The 25881-nt window shown below is 41.3% G+C and overlaps 2 protein-coding genes across 2 annotated transcripts; one reads left to right on the forward strand and one right to left on the reverse strand.

Moving 5' to 3' along the window:
• The first annotated feature begins 2554 nt into the window (after positions 1–2554).
• On the forward strand, positions 2555–4596 carry LOC147380965 (pentatricopeptide repeat-containing protein At5g16860-like). The gene has a single exon (XM_086430998.1). The coding sequence runs from the start codon at positions 2590–2592 to the stop codon at positions 4450–4452; it is 1863 nt and encodes a 620-aa protein (XP_086287124.1). The 5' UTR covers positions 2555–2589; the 3' UTR covers positions 4453–4596.
• Positions 4597–5145: 549 nt separating this feature from the next.
• On the reverse strand, positions 5146–8613 carry LOC147380966 (uncharacterized). Its single transcript, XM_086430999.1, has 2 exons — positions 5864–8613; positions 5146–5719 (listed from the first exon to the last, which is right to left on the reverse strand). Exons 1-2 carry the CDS (start codon positions 8610–8612, stop codon positions 5307–5309), a joined length of 3162 nt encoding a protein of 1053 aa, XP_086287125.1. The 5' UTR covers position 8613; the 3' UTR covers positions 5146–5306.
• Positions 8614–25881: the final 17268 nt, after the last annotated feature.

A 25881-nucleotide genomic window follows, 5' to 3' on the forward strand; every position in this document is an offset into this window, starting at 1 on the left:
ATTTTTATATTTCTGTTATGCCATTCTTGAATTCCCGCCGCGGCCTCGTTTTCTATCAAGCTGCGGCTTGAAGACTTTCTAGCTTGTATACTTAGCTTCTTTCTTCCAAGAGTGAACAAATTTGAGTCCAGAATTTCTCCTAAACGTATGCAAACATCTCAATGTTCCATATTGTTCCTAAACTGCAAAATAAACATAAAAATCAAATAAAAACATAGAATCACATAAAAAGTATAAAACAAACTAAACTTAACTAAAAATAACTAAAAGACTCTAAAATTAATAAAATATTATATCTAAAAGTGGTTAATTCGTAGGTATAAAACCTACTCATCACTTCAAAAGCTATTGTTTTGACATGATAAACCTCACAAACAAAAGTTCACCAAAAACTATAGGAGAAGATTGCCTAATCATCTCTAATAATATTATTGATGCTTTATAAAAGATGGTCTGATTTATCTGCTGACAAAATTATGATCCTTAGTGAGCTTCCAAGGGCAAAATCTATCCTTGTTGAGCACCTGAAAAAAATAAGCAAATTATTTGTGTTCATGTTATGAATTTTGATATTTTTTCCCAATTACTTTGTTATTTTATCAATTCTAGAATAGAGGGAGTTAAATTCTAAGCCGATTCTTCTCATCATTAGTTCTTTATGACTTTTATGTTTCACCAGTGTTATTTGTGTTAATAGTACAAAAAGGTTATTAACTAATATTATGGAGTTTTCAGCTCTTGAGGAATGGCGTAAACGGAAGATGGAAAGAGCCAGGCTGCGTGAACTTGAGAAAAACGGAACGGTCACCTCTCAAGCATAAAATCCATATAGATATTGTATATTCCATCCATTCAAAAAATGGTTGGATGATTATTCCTCATTTCAAAAGAAAAAATAAATTTCTGACTTAGTTGAATTTTGAATTATCATCGGGTGTATATTTTCAACTGTTATCTTTTAGTTATGATCAATTCAGAACTTTATGTGCTACTCTATGTTTATGTGATAAAAAATAAAGTGTGACAATTGGAGGTGTTACGTTTTTTCCTGATCAACAACCATCTTCCATGTTTTTTTGGTTTTTGTTTTTCTAACCATTAGCTAATTGTTGTAATTCTTGTGGTCAGGCATTGGATGAGCTTTTGAAAAGTTTGACACATTGCAGGGTTGAGATTGTATTTGCAGTCTACAATATTATAGTCAAGTTTGAGCTTAGACCCATATCTCAGTCGGTTTGGTACATCACAAGGAAACTTTGAGGTCGTGGGTTCAAGTCCAACTTACCCATCCCAAAAAAGAGATTAGTAGTCAGGCATAAAGTTAGATCCTGGTGGTTTGATTGTTGTTTAGATAATTTTCATTCTCTAGCTTGTCCATTGGTCTCGAATCCCGTTTTCACAGGCTCAGAGAAACTATATTAGTTCAATCGAAAGCCAAGAAATATGTGTGCAGATGCAGGGGATATACGGTCACCATTCAAGGTTGGTTCTCTTCTGAATATTTATCCATGCCAAAGATCAGCCTTCTTATCCCCTTGATCCAATTCATCGAATTGTGTTTCACAAATCTTACATGAGCGCCATGTGCATACCGTTATAAGTTAGCATATTTACTAACAGCAGACAACTTCAACTGTAATAGAAAACTGTCTAATTCACAAAAAAAAAATTAGTCTTCCATTAACATCCCCAATGCCTACTTTGTGGCAGCTTTCACCATTCATTTTGGGTTCCCAAGTAGCTCTTTCCCTATGTCACTCCTATCGAAGTTTGATTCCAACGCGTCATACTAGCTATGATTCCAAGTAGTACAATTCCAACTAATTCAACAAAAAAAAGAAAAATGTGGAAGTGTTAGTGGTGCACAAAGTTGTAACATTAACGGTGACAAAGGATGTCTCGACTCCATATTTGAAATGTCAATTATTGAGATTATCTTCTTAGATAATCTATATAATAAAATACAACGGTTGTCCCGTTGTTTTCTTTATCTCAATCTTTCTCCCTCGTAAAAAAAAAAGTATAATATTGTACCTCTTTTTAAAAATACTCTCAATTTTATTATGTTATCCATTTTAATAATAACCCTTCAACTTGCAAACTCTAGGTAATAAATAAGTTTCCCAATAATAAGATTGTAAATATGAATTTTATTGTTTTGAAAATTTACGACTAGTGAACTCCCAAATCTGAAATTCAAATCCAAATAGTGAAAAAAGTTTATGTTTTTTATTTTTTACTTTTTTGAAAAATGCTGAAATGACAAAAATAATTTACTGTGATTCTCACAAGTCTAGCGTGGGATGTGCATATAATCATAGATGTGTTTCATCGTGATACAAGTAAAAACCATCTACGATTACGTATGCATGTCCAGCATGACTCTTTTTTTTTTTTTAATACTTTGTCCTCTCTATTCATCTCAACACCACAACATATTCTCGAGATACGTCTAAACAATATATGTCCAAATCGACTGAGTCAAATCGGACCCACGACCCGATTCCAAAATCAGGTTCTTAAACGCGCAATTCTCAATAAATCGATTGTGATCAAAGTTGTAATAAAACAGAATCTGCTTTGTAATTCATGCCAGCTTCATCTCTTCGTTTCATCTCTCACTCTCCCACTGTAATATACTCTCCTCTCAATTTTCTTCTCCAACTCCTCCAACACTCCATCGATCACAAATGTCTGAAACTCACCCAGCAGTCTCACGCTCAAATTTTCTCTCTTGGGTTAACTCAAGACCCTTTTCTTGCAACCAAACTCATCTCATCCTACTCTATCTGCGGATTCCCAAGCCATTCTCGCCTCTTCTTCGAATCAATTCTCCACAAAAACGTGTTCCTATGGAACTCTTTGATCAATGGGTACTCTAAAAATGGAATCCATGAAATGGGTTTTAATCTGTTAAATCGAATGTGTGTTGAGGAGATTAATCCAGATAATTACACTTTATCAACCCTTTTGAAGATTTCTGGTGATATTGGAGATTTAAAAATTGGAGGAGTGATTCATTGTTTGAGTATTAAAATGGGTTTTGTTTGGGATGTCGTTGTAGCAAATTCTTTAATGTCGATGCACTGTAAATGTGAGAGTTTTACAGATCTTTGCAAGGTGTTTGATGAAATGCCGCAGAGAAATTCTGGGTCTTGGAATGTTTTAATCTCTGGGTTTACGGTTTCTGGGAATTCTGTGTTTAATGAGGATGCATGGAGGTTTGTGAAACAGATGCAAATTGAAGGAGTGAGACTAGATGGATTTACTGTTTCTAGTCTTCTTTCCTTGTGTGGCACAAATACTGGAAAGTGGGATCATGGAAGAGAGATCCATTGTTTTATAGTAAAAAATGATCTGGGTTTGGATTCGGATGTTCACGTGGGATCTTGTTTGATCGATATGTACTCAAAGAATAAAAATATAATTACGGGAAGACAGGTTTTTGATCGGATGAAATGTAGAAACATTGTTGCTTGGACAGCAATGATTACGGGTTACGTACAAAATGGAGGTTCAGAGGAAGCTCTGATGCTTTTTCGTGAAATGCAGCTCAGAGGTGGGATAGAACCCAATAGAGTATCTCTTGTAAGCATTCTTCCGACTTGTAGTTCTCTCGCTTGTTTAATGGAAGGGAAACAAATTCATGGATTTTCAATCAGAAAAGAATTCAACAATGAAGTTTCTCTTAGTAATGCATTAATCGACATGTATTCTAAATGTGGGAGCTTGGATTGTGCTAGACGTGTTTTTGATAATGATGCTTTTTGTAAAGATGCAATTTCTTGGAGTTCAATTATTGCTGGATACGGATCACATGGCAAGGGCGATGAAGCCATTTCCCTGTTTCATAAGATGGTTCGACTTGGGATTAAGCCTGATAATATCACATTAGTAGGAGTACTTTCCGCCTGTAGTAGATCCGGATTGGTAACGGAAGGATTTAACATTTATAATTGTGGGATTATCGATTTTGGGATTTCGCCAACAGTGGAGATATGTGCTTGTATGGTCGATATGTTAGGTCGAGCAGGCCAGCTTGATCAAGCATTGAAATTTATTAACTCGATGCCCATGAAACCTGGACCGAGTGTGTGGGGAGCTCTTTTTGGTGCTTGTGTAGTACATGGAAACTCAGAAATGCGGGATTTGGCTTACAAGTTTCTCATTCAATTAGAACCCGAGAACCCATCAAACTATGTATCGCTCTCAAATGCATATGCTTCATTTGGAAAATGGGATGTTGTGGCAAAATTACGAATGGGGATGAAAGGCAGAGGTTTGAGGAAGTTTCCTGGATGTAGTTGGATTAATATAAGTAGCAAGACCCATTATTTCTACGTTGCAGATAAAACACATCCTTGTTCTTCTCGAATTTACGAGGTGTTAGATGACCTCATATTGATGATGAAGAGTGCTCAGTACGATCCTGATTTCAAAAATTTGATGTAGATCTATTGTTTGGTTTATTTGGTTCACAATGTGGTCAATCACCAAGAGTAGATGGTTATTTATTCCGAGAAGTATTAGATCATAATCTTACTATAAAATTATTTAATTTATTCTTGTGCAAATAAAGATTTTAATATGTCTGAATTTGCAACTAATGACATCATGAACAATGATTTTGTTATCTGTTATTGAGATGTAACTTACGTTTGGTCCTTGATAGTGAAGAGCTTTAACATTCATCTTAGAATACTTTCCGAAACATAGAATTTCCCCTACTCTAGATGTAAAAGTACATGATAGGGCTTCATAAATCAGTTTTTCATTTTCTTTATCGTAATGATCCTTAACTATGAAGTTTAATTCATTTATCTTCTTTCAACTTTTATTTTATTTAAAATTTTCAGTAATTTTCTGATTTGAAGGAATAGAAAAACACGAAGATCTCCGTTAAGTTTGCTATCTTCTATCATCTATATCTCTTTTAGCCTATTTTCTAGTTGTTGAGAATACTTGTCAAACTATTGGGATCAACTCTTTACGATAGTTCCTTTAAATCTTCTTTCATCTTGCCTTGAAGCAATCTTGAATAGTAGATTAGTAGGCGTGGATATGAATATACAATCTCATCCGGGCTTACTAAAATTAAAAAAGAAAGAAATATAATTAATAAAAAAAAAAAAAAAGAAACATTACATTCACATATATATGTTCCAAAATAAAGCCTAATTATACATAGCTTCCCACAAGACCCTAATCGAACTATAAATAAACAGTTACAAAACTAGTGGGGACATATCATATGTACACAAATATTTATGTGACAGTAGTACAGAAGCAGGACTACGTGAGTTGCCTCACAATTCTAACAAAGTTCCTTTGATCTCATGCATCTTTGTAAGAGTTTCTCTCATGGTTAAACGGGCTTTTGGTATGTCTGCTGCACAAGCCAGGCCCACTCTTATCACGGAAGCGAAACACTCATCTTCTCTACTTTTCCAGTTACTTGTAGAGCTGCTACTACTGGTTGTGGAAACACTATAGTTGTTATTGCTGCTGTCGTAATCTGAACCATTATTGTTATCAAAGATTCTCGAGTCAATGATTTCCCTAATTCGATTCTTGTCCACAGAAGATGCAAATATATTCAGGTCTAGACCATCTCGAAACATCTCGTCTGTGGGTTTCCTTCCTGTAAATATCTCTAGCAGTAGAATTCCATAGCTGTAGACATCCCCGCTTGTCGAAGCATTACTGCCCAGTCCGTATTCTAGGAAACCAAAACAAAACATTAGATACTTATTTTCTTTATTTTTAATTGGGGTGTAATTAGTAAAAGTTGGTGTGCCAATAGTAGCTCTCACAAAATAACGTTTTTTTTTCCATGGGTTTGTCTAATAGTATAGTTTGATACCTGGAGCAATGTAGCCAGTGGAACCCATCACTCCAATTGTGCTACTCTGATCCTGTGAAGGATTATTACAAGAGAGAATCCTTGCGAGTCCGAAATCCCCTACATGAGCAACCATGTCTTCGTCCAAAAGGACATTGCCAGGTTTAAGATCACAGTGAACAATAGGTGGTTCACAGTCATGGTGCAGATAATCCATGGCAGAAGCTACATCTATGGCAATGTTCAGTCTCTTCATCAAGTTCAACCTTAGCCCAGACTCGGGGTCGTCTGGATACAACCACTTCTCTAGGCTTCCATTAGACATGAACTCCATAATCAAGGCCTTGAATTCTTCTCCTCTGTGATCAATGCTTGTGCATGAGGTGATGACCTTTACAAGGTTTCGATGCCGAACATTCTTTAGAACTTCACATTCTGCTGTGAAGCTCTTAGAAGCTTTGCTTTGTTTAAGGTCGAGAATCTTGATTGCAATGATGGTTTTCCGACTTTGGTCACCTTCACCGTCACCGTAACCGTCACCGTCACCGCTGATTCCTCTGTAAACCGAACCAAACCCTCCCTTTCCTATTAGATTTTCTGATGCAAAATTATTGGTGGCAGACAGAATCTGTTTGTACGATATCTTCAGTGGTCTCCCTTTGTAAGATGGAGAAAATTTACTTCCCTTTGATTCTCTCTTCTGTTTCTTTTTCTTTTGGACAACAAATACCCATATCAAACATGAAGAAACACAAATTAGTGCAATAAAGCTAACTATAGGGACAATGATCTTGAATGCAATTGATATATTTTGCTTCTTTTTAATTGCACATGTAGGGAGTTTCAGTTTCTCGGTCATCTCTTGATCCCCACTGCAAAGCTTATTATTTCCTTGAAGAGAATTCCAGCTAATGTTCGCGAAGATTCCTTCTCGTGGTACGTATCCTTCCAAATCATTGAAGGAAAGATTCAAGCTCTTCAAAACCCGAAGATTCTGTAAACCATCTGGGATCTGTCCTGAAAGATCATTTAATGAAAGATTCAAGGTTTCTAGAGCTGCTAATCGTCCCATTGAATTTGGGATTGAGCCGTTGAGTTTGTTCTTAGCCATGATAAGTGTAACCAAGCTCGAACAGCCATCGATGGTTTCTGGAATATTGCCGGACAGCTTGTTATCTGAAGTATCCAGGAATCCCAACTGCGACAACTTTCCTACTTCAATGGGCAAAGAACCACTTAAAGCATTCCCACCCAAATGCAGCTCATATAAATTTGAGAGTCTGAAAATCTTCGTTGGAATGCTTCCATTCAATCTGTTCTTGGCGAGATCCAATAAGTTCAGATTCTGACAGTCACCTATACTCTCAGGAATTCTTCCGGAAAACTGATTAGCTCCCATGATAAGCTGAAAAAGCTGAGTAAGATTGCTGAAGCTGTTCGGTATTTCTCCAAAGAACATGTTCTGTTGCAGAGAAAATTTGTTTAAATTTTTAAGTAGTCCTATGGAGTTGGGTATTAAACCTCGGAAAGAATTTTGCTGCAGATCCAAGACTGTGAGGTTCCGATAGTTCTCCATTCCTATAGGGAAGACCCCGGAAAGATAGTAGTTGTTTCCTAAACAAATTTCTCGAAGATGGGTCGATAGATTGGCTGTTGTAATTGGAAGCTCTCCCGCTAGTTGGTTGGAAGCTAGTATGATAACCTCCAAATGGGTGCAATTAGTGAGCGAATCGAATACTTGACGGTTCATTTCTGTGGTAGAAGACAGAAGATTCATGCCTAGATTCAGAAAATTGAGATTTTTCAGGTTACCAAGTGAAGGGATTACACCTTCAAATCGGTTCGAACCTAAATCGAGGAATTGAATTGTTGATGAATTGGATAAAGAACTTGGTATAGGTCCCTTGAGGTTATTTCGGGACATATAGAGTTCCTTGAGATTGGGAAGAGCAAGCATCATGTCATGTGGTAGCTTTCCTATGAGCTTATTTTCCGCTACGGAGAATAAGATCATAGAGGAGATGTTATAAATTGAATGAGGTATCTCTCCAGTTAGATTGTTTTGAGAGAGATGAAGAATGAGAATTTTTTGGAGACGACCCAACTCATTTGGAATTGTGCCGGAGAAATGGTTTCGTGAGAGGTAGAGATGAGTAAGAGAGGAGAGATTTCCAAATGAAGGAGGGATTGAACCACTAAGATTATTTACTGCAACGTTGAGATGTTTGAGCTTCATTAAAAATCCCAACTGAGAGGGAAGGTTCCCAAGTAATCCGTTATATGAGAGATCGACTTGTCGGAGGTTAGAGCAATGAGAGAGTGTAGTGGGGATGATACTATCAATAGAATTGTTGGAGAGGATGAGACGTTGTAGGAGAGAGAGATGGCCAAACTCTTGAGGAATTGGGCCGTGGAAGAGGTTGTTGGAAAGGTTAAGAATTTTGAGGGAGCTGAGATTAGAGAGTTGTGGAGGAATGGTACCGGACAGACCGAATCCTCCAAGCTGAAGTGATTGGACACGGGGGAGGTTTGGGTTATTGGTGCATGATACGCCGAGCCAATTGCAGATAGATGTACTATGGTTCCATCCCAAGAGAGTATTTTGAGGATCGGAGACTAAACGTTTGAAGGTGACAAGGGCTTCTCTTTCTGTACCACTAACATCGGCATTGTTCATGATGAAAGAATAAATGAGGACAAGGAAGAAAAGCGCATAGCGGGTGCCCTCCATACGGGTTTCCGATCTCGGGTACGCAGGAGATCGCCTCATTGAGATCATATAACTTCTCTTTTTTTTTGTTTTGTTTTGCTAAGCAAGCAAGTGTATTTGTATCGATTAAATATTTTATACAATTAAAAATAATAATAAAAAAAAAACAATTTTTTCAAAACATATCTTTTTCAAGTTACGTTAACATTTTTTTTTTCAAAATATATGGATTAATATTAAATATTTCATGTTAGGGGTAGGGCCCACAGGACCTACAACTGATTAATGAGATTTGGAGTTTTGCAAAATAAATAAGGAATGCTATTGAATATTCCACGTTAAAGTAGGACCCAAAAGAGTTACTTTTGATTATTAACCTCCCATTTCATGGTGGGTAATTAAAAAACTACCCTAAGAATTAATTAGGGCTAGTCACATTATTGCTGAATTATTTTATTTTATATGAGTTAAAAGTTTCGGGATGAGTGATTTTTTTAGTGATGATGATCTCTATGATGATGAGATCAACCGATAAGTTCATTCCAAAATTTCTATCTTCATCAAAATTCGTTTATGAAAAAAAAGAGAGGATGATTTACGATTCTTGAACTTCTTTTCATGGGTTTAGAAGTTTAGAAATGGGCTGATTTTTGGTGCGGATGATCTCCTCATCATAGAGATCACCCTCACCAAAAATCAGCTCATTCCGAAATTTTTAACCCATATAAGACAAAACAATTCTGCTATGGTCTGGGTTGCCCATATTAATTTGTGGGGTGCTTTTATAATTACCCTTTAATGGTAGCTTGACTAGTTAATTGCATTTGAAGAGTCAACTATGGGGGGAAATTCTCGAGTTTGGACACGTGGCTCAAACGATTCTCGGAAGCATGAACTTGAAGCCCGGATGGACTGCTTGACGGGCACCATTGACAGAACTCCTCGGATACACGGATGTTCAGCTCGAACGTGTATCACCAACCCATCATGTAGCTCAGATGAAGTACTTCGCGGATATCAATGTTAGTATAGATCGACAGGACGAATCTGACAGGTGATCTATCGATTGACAACTTTGACAGGTGATCTATCGATTGACAGCTTTGACAGGTGATCCATTGATTGGTAGTCCTGACAACCCATACCATGTCAGATAAGTCCTGGTAACTCCAGGATTGGCAGAGCAGTTGCAACTACCCCTGCACCTGACATACCAGAGAGTAAGCAAACTGTCCTAGGTCACATCAAGGAATGGCATGGACAACGATCATCATAGACACCTATTTATGGGTGAGGACCATGGAGAAAAGGGGGTTCTCTTTTTTTTCTTCTATCTGAAACTAGATTAAGTTTTACAGATTTGATTATCATAGTCTCTAACTTGATTATTGGAGTGGGCTAATTCATAGGTTCGCCCGAGCAAAGAGAGGAAGGAATATAGTAGAGCAAAAATCTGCATCTACAATTTGGCGCCGTCTGTGGGAATACTTACAAGGAGAAAAATGACCAAGATGGGAAGAGCCAGAGGCGAAACGCGCGGAGAACCATCAAACCCCTTACCAGCAGACTCACCCCCGAATGTTCAAGACCCTATGCTGGTAATGTACAACCTACTTACGGAGATAAGAGAGGAAATGTGTAGGGGGTTGGAGAAGCAGAATGATGAAATAACAAATATAAGGAGGGAGAATGAGGAACTCCGACAAAAGCTGGGCGAGGGCGCGGGAACTGAAGAAGGTCTGGATGGAGAACAAAGCCGGGGTCATACTGTCAGAACTGCAAGGACAAAGGCAGATTGGACCGAGGACTCAGCGGCAATAAAGACGCAGTAGGGAAGCTCAGAAGTTAAGGACTTAATGATGAGAAAGGAAGTGGAGGAAATGTTAAGGCGGAGGGATGAAGAACTCGCACGTGGAAAGGACCCCGCGCAAAATGTGCATAATGCAATCCGAGAACTCAAGGGGACACCGTTCTCACCAATGATAATGAGCTCAGAACCCCCAAGAGCGTTCCATGCACCGAAATTCGAAACCTATGACGGAACAAGGGACCCTATGGACCACATCCTTCACTACAGGAGCCAGATGGTGTTGTACCAGAATGATGACTCGTTACTCTGCAAGCTATTTCCATCAACTCTGAGGCACGGGGCCATGACCTGGTTCCAGGCGTTACCAGCTGGGTCCATCATGAACTTTTTCGAACTAGAGGAAACGTTCGTTGGCCAGTTCGTGCATCTGCGGAAGAAGAAGGTCGGAGTTAACACTTTGTTCAACCTTCGACAGGAAGTCGGAGAGAGTATCCGATCTTTCGTTACTCGTTTCCGAACAAATGTGTTAGATGTAGAAAGCATGGATGAGGCAACTGCTTGTGCGGCGTATATATCGCGACAGTCATTCCGGGAACACGGCTGCATGAATCGTTGATCAAGTCCGACCCAACCCATTTGGAGGACCTATATTCGAAAGTAGAAAAATACATCCTCGTGAAGGAATCTGTGAAGGGCAGGAGGCGGAGCGCTCAAACAGTGGCCAATAGCGAGGGAGGAAACGAAGCACCAAAAGCACCAACCTAGCTCGGAGGGGAAGGAAGCAAGAAAAGGCGACGAGAGTCGAATGACCAGTCGAGATGGAAGAGAGGCCAGGTGTATACATCACTTAACAAAAAATTGTTAGTAATACTGAGGCACATAAAGAGCGACCTCAGTTTCATTCAGCCACCTCGAGGTTATAAGGGGAAACCTGGGAAATCATACTGTGAATATCACGGAGCTGAAGACCACCCAACCGAAGATTGTTACAGGTTACGCCATACCATCCAGGATATGGTCGAAGCGGGGAAGCTCAAAGAGTATGTCTTATCTGGGAGAGAGAAAAGAAGGGAGACACCTGAGGGGGGCGAATGAAAACCCCGACCTCGGTGGCCAGAAGAAGGGGGACGCCGCAAGTCGAATGAGCGCAGGATAATGCATACCATCACGGGAGTGTTGGGGGCTGGAAGGCTGTCTAAGCAGATAGTTCGGGGGAGAGTAAAAAGAATCTGACATGTGGTGTGTCAACCAGGTAGCATCGGGAGTATGGGTAACTGGGACATCAGGCAACGGAGCAGATGCGTGGACGATAACTTTTACAGAGGACGACCTGAGGGGAACGACAATGCCCCATCAAGACGTCCTCGTGATAGCACTCCCAGTTGGGAACGTCGAGCTCCGAAGAATACTGGTGGATTCTGGAAGCGTGGTGGATATTCTGTTCTTGAGTATAGCCAGAAAGATGGGGATTTCGGACAGTTTGGAACCGACCTAGACCCTAGTATACGGGTTTAACGGAGCTCTCAGCAGCTCGATGGGAGAAATAACCCTCCCAATCACAGCAGGATCGAAAATGGTAATGACGAGGTTCGTCGTGATTGAAGCGGACTCAGCCTATAACGCAATCCTTGGGCGAAAATGGATACACGAAATGAGGGCAGTCCCTTCAACTTATCACCAGGTAATTCGATTCCCGAGCGATGAATGAGTGATGGAGATCAAAGGTGATCAAGAGATGGCGCAGCGGTGTTTTCACTTGACCTTGAAGCAAGGACGGGACGCCGGGGCCATTCCTCAGAAGAAGATGAAGGAATCGCCCGTTGAAGGAGAAACGTCGTAGCAGTTACAGAAAGAACCACAATAGGAATGGATGGCAATAGTAGAGGAAGTTGAGACAGTAGATCTCAACGATAGTGGGGACCAGCTGGTTAGCGTTGGTACCATAATGTCGTAGGAGGAGAAAATGACATTGATCCAGCTACTAAGGGCAAACAAGGACGTGTTTGCATGGTCTTTCGAGGATATGCCAGGAATAGACCCTTTGGTCGCATGCCACAAACTGAACATCGATGGGAAATTTCGACCTGTTTGACAGAAGCCAAGGAGACTGTCATCCTGTCTGAGACAGAGGGTAAATGAGGAAATCGAGAAGCTATTGAGGGTGGGATTCATCAGAGAAGTAGAATACCCCGAATGGATAGCCAACATGGTTGCAGTACCGAAGAAGGACGGAAAGGTGAGGGTATGCATTGACTTCACAAATCTCAATAAAGTACGCCCAAAGGATAGCTTCCCTCTGTCGAGGATCGATAGACTGGTCGATGCTACGACCGGACATGAGAGAATGTCGTTCATGGATGGATACTCGGGTTATAATCAGATCCCTTTAGCAGCAGAGGATCAAGAGAGAACGTCGTTCATCACCGAGCAAGTGTTGTTCTACTTTAAGGTTATGCCGTTCGGCTTGAGGAACACTAGGGCCACTTATCAGATACTTGTGACAAGAATGTTCGAGGGGTTAATCGGGAAAATGGTGGAGGTATACATCGACGACTTGTTAGTAAAAAGCAGGAAAGCGGAAGAACATTTGATAGACCTCAAGCAGGCGTTTGACCGTTTGAGAAATTTTCAAATGAAGCTGAACCCGAAAAAGTGCGTGTTCGTAGTTTCTTTTGGGAAATTCCTCAGACACATTATCACCAGAAGGGGCATTGAGGCCAACCCAGATTAGATTCGAGCTTTAATGGAGATGCCAAGCCCGAGTAATCAAAAACAGGTACAGAAACTTGCAGGAAGAAGAGCAGCGCTAAATAGATTCATTTCTCGGGTGTCCGACAGATGTCGCCCACTATTCCAATTGCTGCAGAAAGGGAAGAGCTTCACTTGGAATGAAGAGTGTGAAGTAGCGTTTAACAACTTAAAGAAGTACCTAGGGTAATCACCTATCCTCAGCGCTCTAGAGGAAGGGGAGGAGCTAGGAGTTTATTTGGCGACCAACTCAACATTGGTAAGCTCGGTTATCTTCAAAGTCTAGTTGGGACGGAAGTACCAATCTACTATGTCAATAAAACACTAGGTCCATCAGAGATGAGGTACACGAAGACAGAAAAAGTGGGATTGTCGCTCGTTTACTCAGCACACAAGCTCAGGCCTTATTTTCTCTCACATCGTGTCCGAGTTGTGACAGATAGCCCTTTAAAAGAAATGATGCACAAGTCGATGAAATCTCAGAGAATGGCAATGTGGGCAGTGATTCTCGGAGAATACGATTTGCAGTTCGAGTCATAAATAGCTCTAAAAGGGCAAGTGCTAGCCGACTTCCTCGCAGATTTTTCAGTCGAGGATCCATACTGGAAAGAGTTGGAAGAAGGAGACGAGATAGTGGAAGAAATAGAACTATGGGACAAACACGCAGGCTGGAGGATGTTTGTCGATGGCTCGTCGAATTATTCCGGTTCAAGCGTTGGGATAGTACTAGTGACGCCGAGCAATGACAGATTTGAGTAAGTAATCAAGCTCGAATACGGGACATCAAACAATGAGGCTGAATACGAGGCAATTATCAATGGGCTGAAAATGGCGAACGAACTGAAAGTTGACCGAATTACGTTATGTACCGATTCGTAACTCATAGCAAATCAGTGCAATGGTAAGTACGAAGCAAGGGACGAATGAATGGAGAGATATCTATCCGCGGTGAATCGGGAGATTGAAAGATTCGACCAAGTGAAGATATGTCAGATACCGAGAGATGAAAACAGGCATGCGGATTCGTTGGCGTACATCGCTTCAATGCTAGGGGAGACAGAAAGCTGGGCTTTATCGATAGAGTACTTGCCCAGAGCAAGCATTGATTACGACAAAGGAGAGTGCGCACAGGTAGAGCGAGCCTTGGGATGGATGGAAGTATACGTGGAGTACCTACACTCTAAGGTGCTATCAATGGACAAGAAGGAGGCAAGGAAGATGCTACGCTAGGTCGGGAAGTATACTATCGTTAGAGGTGAACTTTATAGGATGTTGTTTGGGGGTCCACTTCTGAAATGCCTTAATGAGAAGGAATCCGAGCTCATAATGGCGAAAATCCATGAGGGGATCTGCGGCAACCATTCGGGGGGACGATCACTCGTCAATAAGGTAATCAATCAAGGCTATTTTTGGCTAAGAATGTAGGAGGATTGCAAGAGGTATGTTAGGGCGTGTGATAAATGCCAGAGATATGCCCTCATCCACCTCCAACCAGCCAGTGAACTCTACCCTATGAAGTCGCCCTGACCGTTTTCTGTATGGGGAATGGATATTGTCGGACCGCTACCTCGAGGAAAAGGGGATAAGCTCTTTATCCTAGTAACTACAGATTACTTTACTAAGTAGGTCGAAGCTATTCCACTTACTCGAATCAGGGAGGAAGAAGTCATCAAGTTCACTTGGGAGCATATCATAACACGTTTCAGGATCTCCTATGCACTGATCTCTGACAACGGGACGCAGTTCAAGGGTAATCGCGTATAATTGTACTTCAAGGAGTACGACATCCAATCACTCCAGTCATCCCCGAGGTATCCACAAGGCAATGGGCAGGCAGAAGCATCCAACAAGAAAATCCTCGAAAACTTGAAGAAGAGATTGGTTGAGCATAAAGGAAGATGGGTAGACGAGTTGCACAGTGTCTTGTGGGCATACCGGACTACAGCTAGGAGAGCAACAGGGTTCACTCCATTCGCACTAGCCTATGGGACCGAAGCCGTCATCCCGACCGAGATTCAAGTCCCCACTACCAAGACACAAGTAGTCGAGACTAAGCTAAACGACGAAATGATAGCTCGAAACCTGGATTGGTTGGACGAGACACGTGAGAGGGTCATAGAAAGATTGACACGATACCAGCAGGTGTTAAAGAGATCTTATGATCGGAAGGTATGTCGCAGGGAATTAAAAGTCGACGACTTGGTGTTACGGAAAGTGTTCCCAACACAAAGGAAATTAACAGCGGGAAGCTCGGGGCTAATTGGGAAGGACCCTACATCGTAAACAAAATCAGAGAGGCTGGCGCATACTATTTAGAAACATCAACATGAGATGTAATTCCATCACCATGGAATGTATTCAATCTTAAAAGATACTATCAATAAAGAAGAAGTTATCTGTACCTACGCCTAACTATTCTAAGTCAAAGCCTTGGCCCTTCACAAGGTGCCGAGCCCAATTGGGGAGTTGGATTAAGGAAAGCCTCGGCCCCTCAACAGGAGCCGAGCCCAACTGAGGAGTTGGTTCAAATCAACGCCTCGGCCCCTCAACAGGATCCGAGCCCAACTGAGGAGTTAGTTCAAGTCAAAGCCTCGGCTCCTCAATAGGAGTCGAGCCCAACTGAGGAGTTGGTTCAAGTCAAAGCCTTGGCCCTTCACAGGTGCCAAGCCTAGATTGAAATGATGGTTTAAGGGAAGACCTCGGTCCTCAATGAGTACCGAGCCTAAGGAGTTGGTCAAATAAAAGCAGGGTTAATTATTCTAAGATTATTAAACAGCGGACCTCAACATCAAAACAAAAATAAGAAAAACAAAAGGCACAAGAGTTGCAAAAAAACTTATCTTTCATTAATACAAAAAGGAAATTTACATTCAAAAGTTACATGTGAAATTACAAAAATTGTATTACAAAAAAAAGAGAGAGAAAGATCAGGCATCCGCTTCAACTACGACCTCGGCATCATCGGGAGCTTGATCCTCGATAGGTGCAGTAGGAGCTTCAAGAGTAGGCTCGGGAGCAGCGGTAGGTGTGGCTTCTAGAATCGCCTTCGACTTCTTTGCTGCAGCCTCGGCTTTCCTTAGCTTTGCCTTCAGCTTGTTGTAGGCTTTCTCCCAAGCTTCCTCTGAAGAATCCAACTGGGCTTGGAGGGAGTTGAGTTGGTCTTGAAGAGCTCTCTCTTGCTCCACCTCCTTCGCCTTCACCAGCTCTTTTAGGGAAGAGATCTTCCCCTCCGCCAAGGTCAAGCGGTCTTTATTTTGCTCAAGCTCGGATAGTGCACTATCCAAGCTTGATTGGAACTTTAAGGAATTGGCCGCAGCCGCATCCTTTTCAGCCTGAAGCTAAAGAATGTGACCTTCCGCAACATGAAGGTCATGCTCGAAAGTGTCACGAGCTTCAACGAACTTGGCCACGACATGTTGCGCCTAGTAAGAAAAGAGAAAAGGTGTTAGAGGGTTGCACGTGTAAAAAAGAAGTGTCAAAATAAGGAAAAATAAAAAGACTTACCGCGGCCAGAGCTCGGAATGTATCGTTGGAAAATTGTGCCAGGTCGCCGGCAAAACTACGACGAGTTTTCTCCACGTCCCGCTGCAGCGCGGACGCTTAGAAAATTGTCTTGGCCACTACCGGATTGGACAGGACTGAGTCCCTGTCCGTTACCGACCTTCTCTTGACCATGGGTTGCACCACCCAGGGGGAAGGAGGGGGCAGATTTCCCCTCTGCACCGAACTAGCCGAGGAGGCCCGGGATGGCTCGGCTGGTTGGCTTGTCCCCTCAGGAGTAGGAGGGGGAGGTAGCTAAAGAACTGGGGCAGGGGAGCGGGGTCCCCTCCTCAACCTCTTGAGAAGAGGTTGGTAGTCTTCTTCTTCTTCGGTAGTCGCACGCCCCATCCCGGGAGTCCCAATAGACAGGGTGCGGGAGACCTCCACAGCGTCCTCCTCAGAATCCGAGCCCAGGATTGGAGGCGGGCGTTTTGATTGGAGTGCCATGTCGGAGGGACGGATTGTTGGAGGTAGAAGGGCGGTGACCTGGTCGTAGAGGTCGGGGTTCACAAGAAGATGGGTGATTACCACCGATTCTCCCGGGAACTTATCCTTGCTCGAACCTGCAAGAGCGGGACAAAATGGATTCACTCTTTAGGAAAAGGAACTAAGAAAGCAAACAGAAGAAAATAGAAATGAAGACTCACCTTGGGGGTTGAAGGAAGAGAAGGCCAGAGGGGGAAGCTCGTCCCCTGGAGCATTTTCTTATTGCCCGGATAGCTGAATCGGGAACAAGAACCATTCCTTGTCCGAGTCAGGTAGCTCGACCAAGGACGGCTTCCCTCTCCTCTTTGACAAATAGAAGAACCCCGGCCTGTTCGGGCACTTCTTCAAGGCAAATTGGGCCCTGATGTCACAGAGCCCAAGCTGGAGGCCGTCCTCCAGCTTACTGTTCATGTGCTCGTAAGCACCTATGAGTCGGAAGAAATTCCCGCTCATTTGGTCGGGAGCCCTCCTATAGAAGTTCAGTATCTCCCGAGTCAACCTACTTAGAGGGACTCTGAGGCCTGCTCTGAATTGCCCCCAATGAACCACTATGGTACCTGGGGGACTTCCCTTGAGTAGCGTGGCCTCGTCCACATAGGACATGCTCACGCTTTTAAGGACACCGAATGCGTCCCTAATCACCTCTAGCGGAGGGAAGGTGGGAGAATAATACTTCTCCCTGACCATTTAAAAGAAAAAAAATGAAGGGGATGTGAAGGAGTTAGAGGAGAGGGGAGGAGGCCTTGGCTTCGTTACCTTTTTTCCTTTGTCATTTTCTTTTTGAAAAACTGGGAGCTTCAGGTCACTGGAATACTGGCAGCGCGATGGCATAGCGGAGGCACAACGAAGGAGGTAGAGGGCAAAGGGGCAGAGTGACGGCAAGAGAAATGAAGGTGAAAGTGAAAATGAAAAATGATAGGGGTATATATAGACCAAAGGGGCCTCGAGATGCGTATTTGAAATCAACGGTTGGGATCTCTTAAGCAAGTAATGATGAGGCATTAAATGCTGGGAGATCCGATATGACCGTTCGCCTCTTACAAGTGAATCGAGCTCTTCGTAGAGGACCACGTGTACTCTGTACATAATTGCGCCGTATAAACCAACAGGCAGGACACGCCTTACGAGAGCGGCCCCACCGACCGTCGTCTTAGAAAAATGAATGGGCTAAGTAATGATTCGTCGCAGTAAAATCATTAATCCAAGCTAAGTCCCGTTGAGAGCTTGCCACGTGTCAGCTTTCCACATTTTAAAAGTAATTTCTCGAGTGCCCGAGCCCTCGAGAGGGGGTATTGTGGGGGGAAATTCTCGAGTTTGGTCACGTGGCTCAAACGATTCTCGGAAACATGAACTTGAACCTCGGATGGACTACTTGACAGGCACCATTGACAGAACTCCTCGGATACACGGATGTTCAGCTTGAACGTGTATCACCAACCCAATCAGGTAGCTCGGATGGAGTACTCTGTGGATATCAATGTTAGTATAGATTGACAGGACGGATCTGACAGGTGATCCATCGATTGATAGCTCTGACAGGTGATCCATTGATTAACAGTCCTGACAACCCATACCATGTCAGATCAGTCCTGGTAACTCCAGGATTGGCAGAGCAGTTGCAACTACCCCTGCACCTGACATACCAGAGAGTAAGCAAACTGCCCTAGGTCACATCAAGGAATGGCATGGACAACAATCATCATAGACACCTATTTAAGGGTAAGGACCATGGAGAAAAAAGGGTTTTTTTTTTTTCTTCTTCTCTCTGAAACTAGATTAAGTTTTACAGATTTGATTATCATAGTCTCTAACTTGATCGTCGGAGTGGGCTAATTCGCAAGTTTGCCCGAGCAAAGAGAGGAAGGAATATAGTAGAGCAAAAATCTGCATCTACATCAACCATCTTAAATCAGCGTCAAGTTCTTGGCTCTTTGGTTCATGTCCAATGCATGAGAAAAAGCTTTTTTGTATGGCTATGAAATGTAATTATGGTTGGATTAGGGTGCCAATGGGTCGATTTGGGTTTTGGAACCATTAATTTTTATGGGTTTTGATTTGTATTTATTTGATGCTCAAATTAATGGACGCAGAATTAAAAAATAATAATAATAATCCTTAACGGTTTTGACTCTTGATTCCTATCAGTTTTTATTGGTTCTAGTTCTCGATCTTTGATTCTAAAAGAGCCAATTCTAATTAGAAAGGGATCTAGAATCGGGGTTTTCAATTTCAGTTCCAGTTCGATTATGAATAAATAGGCAGTCACTTACACTCCTAGTTTGAATATATGTTAACGGGCCAGCTTTTGACCTGGACCAGCCTATCATGGCTTGGGTTTGGGTTATATTACTCGGCTTATTGAGTAATCGGTTAGACCCATTTCATGTTATGGGCTGGGCTTTGCCTTTGAAGGTAGAATCGATAGATGATCCGACTCAAACATAGTTGGGTTGGGCTTTGGTATGCTATTACTCCATGGTCACATAATTCTCCAAGAAATGAGACAACCCACGAGCCAGGTAACCTAGATATCGACAACCCCAAAAAAGAAAGGCATTGCTATTGATTATTCTGTATTAAAAGTAAGGCCCATATTGATGGTGGTAATTACAGATATTTGGACAGCAAGAGAAGAGGACTGCTATTGAATATTCCTTACTATCGGTAGGGCCCATAGGGCGTAGCATTGAATCTCCACAATTCATTTCATGGTGAGCTATCTATCTACTCGCATTTGTAGAGTCAACCAACTTAAATCATGTCCAATCCCTACAAAGCCCGGTTTATCTGGCTATGGCTATGAAAAGTAACCATGGTTTGGATACATGTAGACTGGTAGGCTATCAATGGGTCGGGCTTCGGTTGTGTTACTAGACCCGTTTAGTAATTGGATTGGGTCAGGTTAGGCCCATCCATGTTTAGGGCCAGCCTGGGACTTGGGAGATAGCCCATTGGAATATCCTGATTTTATATATGATAATATTGTCATATTTAATACTCTATAAAAATAAAATAAAAAATTGTGTGCCTCCCCAACCTGTAAATAGGCCCAAATAATTTTGGGCCAGGCTTGGTCATAGGTATATTTTTATTTGGATTGGCCCGGCTGGAGAAATTATTAGGATAAAGTCAGGCTAGAATTTTGAGGTCCGATCAGGATCGACCCTACATGGCTCAATTGGCCCATTGACAGGCCTAGGTACGGATGAGTATGTGGGCCTATGACTTGACCTGGACTGACCTAAAAAGGACCAGGTTTTTGAAAGGTAAAAAATCACATGTGATTTTCAGGTAGGATGGGGATTGGATTTGGTACCAGTTTTGGGGATTTGGGCCATTGTTTGGGTAGGGCCCACATTAGGTACTGTTGATTATACTACTTTCATTTCATGGTACCTAAGGAACCAGGTAGTAGACATTTGGACAATGCAATTGGATTTGTTGTACTGGGCTAGGGCCACACGACATGCTATGGAATATTCGTATGCCCTTATTTGCAAACACGAAATATACTCTACGTACCCACTTACTCAATATACTCATCTAAATAATTAAATTTCTCGCACTTTTGGTAAACATGATTCTCTTTGCACACATCCAATAGCCCACCGAACCTATTTCTTCTTCTTCTTCTTCTTTTTCTCTCTCTCTCTCTCTCTCTCTCTAATTTCTTCGTATGCTTTCTTTGCATCTAAAAAGAGTTCAGCGTGGGTTTTAAGTTTTGATTTTGTTTTTCTTATCCTAACACCTCCAATTGAGTCGAAATCATTAAAATGAGAAAATTTTATTCAGTAAGTATCTATTGAATATATCATGTCTTCAAATTTTTCGATTAAAAATTGTCATTTTTGAAGTTTTAATAATTATTTTTTTCATCTTCCTTGATGATTAAATAAAAAATAAAATGATAATTTAAAAAAAAATCATAAAATCCAATCTCCATTGATTCAATCTCTCATAAAACTCAAAAGAAGATGAATATGAAAAAAGAGAGAGAAGAAGAAGAAGAAATGATTTTTTTTTTTGTTCGGTATATTAAAGTGTGTGTAAAGAGAATTAAAAAAAAAAAGGTAAAAATGTAAATTTCAATTTTTATTTTTATTTTTATTTTTTTTTAACATTTTGAGGTCAAGTAGATACGTAGAGTATATTTGGTGTGTGCAAATAGAGCCACCCTTGAATATTTACCTTTTTATTTTATGGTGACCCATTGACAGTCCTATCTGTATCACTCAACATGTAACCAATAAAAGGTGGCCCATAGGGGCCCAGCCCAAAAGAGTTACTTTTGAATATTAACCTCCCATTTCATGGTGGGTAATTATAAAAGTACCCCACAAATTAATAAGGACTACTCATGTTATAGTTGAATTATTTTTTCTTATACGAGTTAAAAGTTTCGGGATGAGCTGATTTTTAATGTGGATGATCTCTATGATGAGGAAATCAACCAATCAGTCCATTCCACAATTTCTATCTTTATCAAAATTCATTTATGAAAAAAGAGAGGATGATTTACGGTTCTTGAACTTCTTTTAATGGGTTTAATAGTTTAGGAATGAGCTGATTTTTAGTGAGGATGATCTCCTCATCATAGAGATCACCCTCACCAAAAATCAGCTCATTTTGAAACTTTTAACCTATATAAGACAAAACAATTCTACTATGGTGTGGGTTGCCCATATTAATTCGTGAGGTGCTTTTATAATTACCCTTTGATGGTAGCTTGACTAGTTAATTACAGTTGAAGAGTCAACCATCTTAAATCAACGTCAAGTGTTTGGCTCTTTGGTTCATGTCCAATGCATGAGAAAAAGCTTTTTTGCATGGCTATGAAAAGTAATTATGGTTGGATTAGGGTGTCAATGGGTCGGTTTGGATTTTGGAACCATTAATTTTTATGGGTTTTGGTTCATATTTATTTAATGCTCAAATTAATGGACCCAGAATTAAAAAATAATTATAATAATCCTTGACGGTTCTGATTCTTGGTTCCTATCAATTTTTATTGGTTCTGGTTCTCAATTTTATGATTCTAAAAGAGCCAATTCTAATTAGAAAGGGATCTAGAATCGGGGTTTTCAATTTCAGTTCCAGTTTGATTATGAATAAATGGGTAGTCACTTACACCCCCTAGTTTGAATATATGTTAACGGGCCAACTTTTGACCTTGGCCCATCATGGTTTGGTTTTGGGTTATGTTACTCAACTTATTTAGTAATCGAACATGTTGGTTAGACCCATTTCATGTTAAGGGCTGGGCTTTGCCTTTGAATGTAGAATCGATAGATGATCCGACTCAAACATAGTTGGGTTGGGCTTCGGTATGCTATTACTCCATGGTCACATAATTCTCCAATCAAAAAATTCATAAAATTCTCAGAATTAGGGGTTAACCGATTAATCTTAGAATATGGTAAAAATTTTACCCTTTACCTTCAAAATTTTATTTTTTTAAACATTCAAACATCAAGAAGAAGAGTATAATAGCATTTGGTAAGAAATCCAAAGATATATTTTGTATAATCTCTGAAATTTTTACAAAATTTTCTTAAATTTCTCTGAATTAACTCATCGAATAATTTTCAAATCCAAATTTTGTTACCAATTTACCATGCTCTAGTCCATTTAAACCCCCATCTCATATATCTACTTGTAACTCGCATGCTTTGCATTGAACAATCGAATCAAGAAAGGAATTATGCCAACTTACTACCTCTATGAGTTGGATTCGTTCTTTAGGCGAATCATGAACCCGAGTTCGAAATGAGACAACCCACGAACCAGGTAACCTAGATATCGACAACCCCAAAAAAGAAAGGGACTACTATTGATTATTTTGTATTAAAAGTAAGGCCCACATTGATGCTGGTAATTACAGATATTTAGACAACAACAGATAAGGATTGCTATTGAATATTATTTACTATCGGTAGGGCCCACAGAGCGTAGCATTGAATCTTCACCATTCATTCATTGTGAGCTGTCTATCTACACGCATTTATAGAGTCAACCAACATAAATCATGTCCAATCCCTACAAAGCCCTGTTTATCTGGCTATGGCTATGAAAATTATACGACAATATAATAATATTGTTAGGGGTAAGTGTAACGACCGTATTCTTTCGAAGTGAGGTCGTGCGGCGCAAGGGGGTCAAATCCACTTGTAAGTCTGTAAAATGATTGTACACCACACACACGTAGCTAGCAAATAAGTAAATGAGGCAACATAAGGCAAAGTCCGGAGGCAACTTTGTTGATATAATACTGATTACACGGGGTAACGCGTTACAAAAGCAATAGATGCGTTACAAGCAATAGATGATCCTATGACACGCGGGACTTCCACGGAGGTGGACTTCAAGGCTTCAACAACGTGGGTGTAGACTGGGGATTGGGATAACACTGACACCCTTCCTACAAAGTGTATGTTAAGTCTTTCCCAGGTTTTCAGAATGAAACATCAAAAGTAGAGGCCGGTCATACTCCCTTATTACAGAAATGCCACTAAGCTAACAAGTGTGCCCTGGCACGGGACTGACATGTACCTCTAACCTAATAGATATGTCCTGGTACGGGGGCTGACATGGCTTTATAACGAGCCATACATACTGTTACATTGGTGCCCCCGGGTAGCTCCGGGGCGAGCTTACACCTAACTCTAGGTGACAGATGATATGGCCGTTACAGACTCCCCCACCTATTCTGCAGACGTCCTCGTCGTATTGACCTGGCAAACTCTTCAATCTTCTGCTTGAAAGGTTGTAGGTTCACTGCATTCTCCTGTGTAGCTTCAAATTCTAGCATGTCCTGTGTGACGAAGTACTCCACGTGCTGCTGCTACTGCTGTTGTTGGATGGAATTACTTCTAAAATGACGTCTTCGAGAACTTTGTCGACAACACGCTCTGGCTGAAAAACTGAATGAGAAGATGTACGTGTTGGAATGCTGCGCGCGGGATCTCCTGGATCTGCATGGTACGGCTTGAGACTTCTTGCATGGATGACAAAATGCATGCTGCGTAACCTGTACGGTAACCAGAGTTTAGCAAACCTGTACGTCCTTGGACTGTGTCTCCTGTAGCCTAAAACAATAGTGTGAGAAGTTAAACACTGTTGGCCTGATATAAGTTTAAAAGTACTCTTGTTGGAGGAAGAGTTCTTCTGAAAGTTGGAATTGAACAAATTCGCTCAATTCTCATGATTGACATTGGCAAGATGCCTAAAATACTCCAACGCAGAACTGAATTTCTCCATTGGCCAAACTGATTGATGATGTACACTGTTCGAAAAATCAAGCTGGAATCCAAGTAATCTGCAAGGTCCATCCCATAACTTCCTTGTGACTTTTGAATCTCTAACGCTGACAACACTTTAAGGTACATCCCAATTCTTGTTGACACTCTAACGAAGTAACTGAGGGGCTTTATCTACAACTTGAATCTTACAATAACCTGATCTCTGACCTAATTCTGTAGAATACTTGGCTGTTCCAAGTTTATCAAACATGTCGGTACTCTGCTGGATCGGATACCTGTTCTTGATGGTGATCTTTTTCAATGCTCGATAATCGATACAACGTCGCGAAGACCCATACTGCTGCTTGCTCAACTCAGCTAGTCTTGGAGGATTCATCCTGAAAGGCCTCTCTATAAGAGGTGTGGCAACAGATAACAATTCATTATGATGGTCTATCGACCTACGTGGCTGTTGTGTCTTCGAAAGCTCATTCATTGTCACGTCATCAACTTTTGCTAAAACCTGTGTAACTTGTGTGGGAGTTGAATTATGATCATTTTCTTCGGCTTCAACTCTCAAGGAAGTAATGTACGGTTGCTTACCTTTCTTCAACTGAATGGTTGAAATTAAATTTCCCTCTTCCTTGCCTATGGAGACGGGAATAAAGCTTGGACATTCAACTAGCATGCTTAAGGTATTGGCAAATGGCATTGGTACAACCTTGTTCTATTGCATGAAATCCATCCCAATGACAACTCTGAACTCATCGAGCGGAATTGCGAGTAAATCAAGCTTACCCTTCCATGTACCTATCTTGACAGACACTGACTTGGCCGAACCTTGGATATGAGTGGCTTGGGAGTTTACAGCTTTCATACGACTTGAACCCTTATCGAATCGGATATTGAGACGCTTCGCCTCTACAGGGGTAATGCAATTGTGCGTAGCTCCTGTATCAACCATTGCCTGGGTGGTCTTCCCACCAACTTCAATATCGACATACATTCAAAAGATGTATGCTTCATTGCATTCAAAACATGCAAGGCTCCCATATGAGGAGAATTTTCATCATCTCGTCCACTCGTACTCTCGTGACTAGGGTCACTCTGGGATGCTAATAGTGCAGTCAGTTTGGCTCGCTGTGGGCACTTAAATGTCTTGTGAGGCCCACCACACAAAATGCATACGTGCTTGTGACGACGCTTGACTGGCGAGGTACTTTTGCTCTGTGAAGGAGAGGAGTTCTGTGAGGATCCCGGACTAGAACTCTATCTGTGCCCTCCATTCTTGCCATTCGAGAACTTCTTTGTGTACTTAGGTTGTTGGTAGTAACCCTTTGACTGAGGGTGTACATCCTGTTGGCTCCCTTCTGCGGGAGTATAATCAGTCAACCGTTCGACTGCTGCAATTGCAGAAGCGAGATCTTCTACACGTTGCTGTTGGAGTTCTGTCTGAACCCAAGGCTTGAGTCCTTCTTGGAATGAGAACAGTTTGTCTTTCTCTGAC

The sequence above is a fragment of the Akebia trifoliata genome, unplaced genomic scaffold (assembly GCF_017979445.1).
Source record: "Akebia trifoliata isolate Shusen 1 unplaced genomic scaffold, ASM1797944v1 Contig00849, whole genome shotgun sequence".
In the NCBI taxonomy this organism is placed as follows: Eukaryota; Viridiplantae; Streptophyta; class Magnoliopsida; order Ranunculales; family Lardizabalaceae; genus Akebia; species Akebia trifoliata.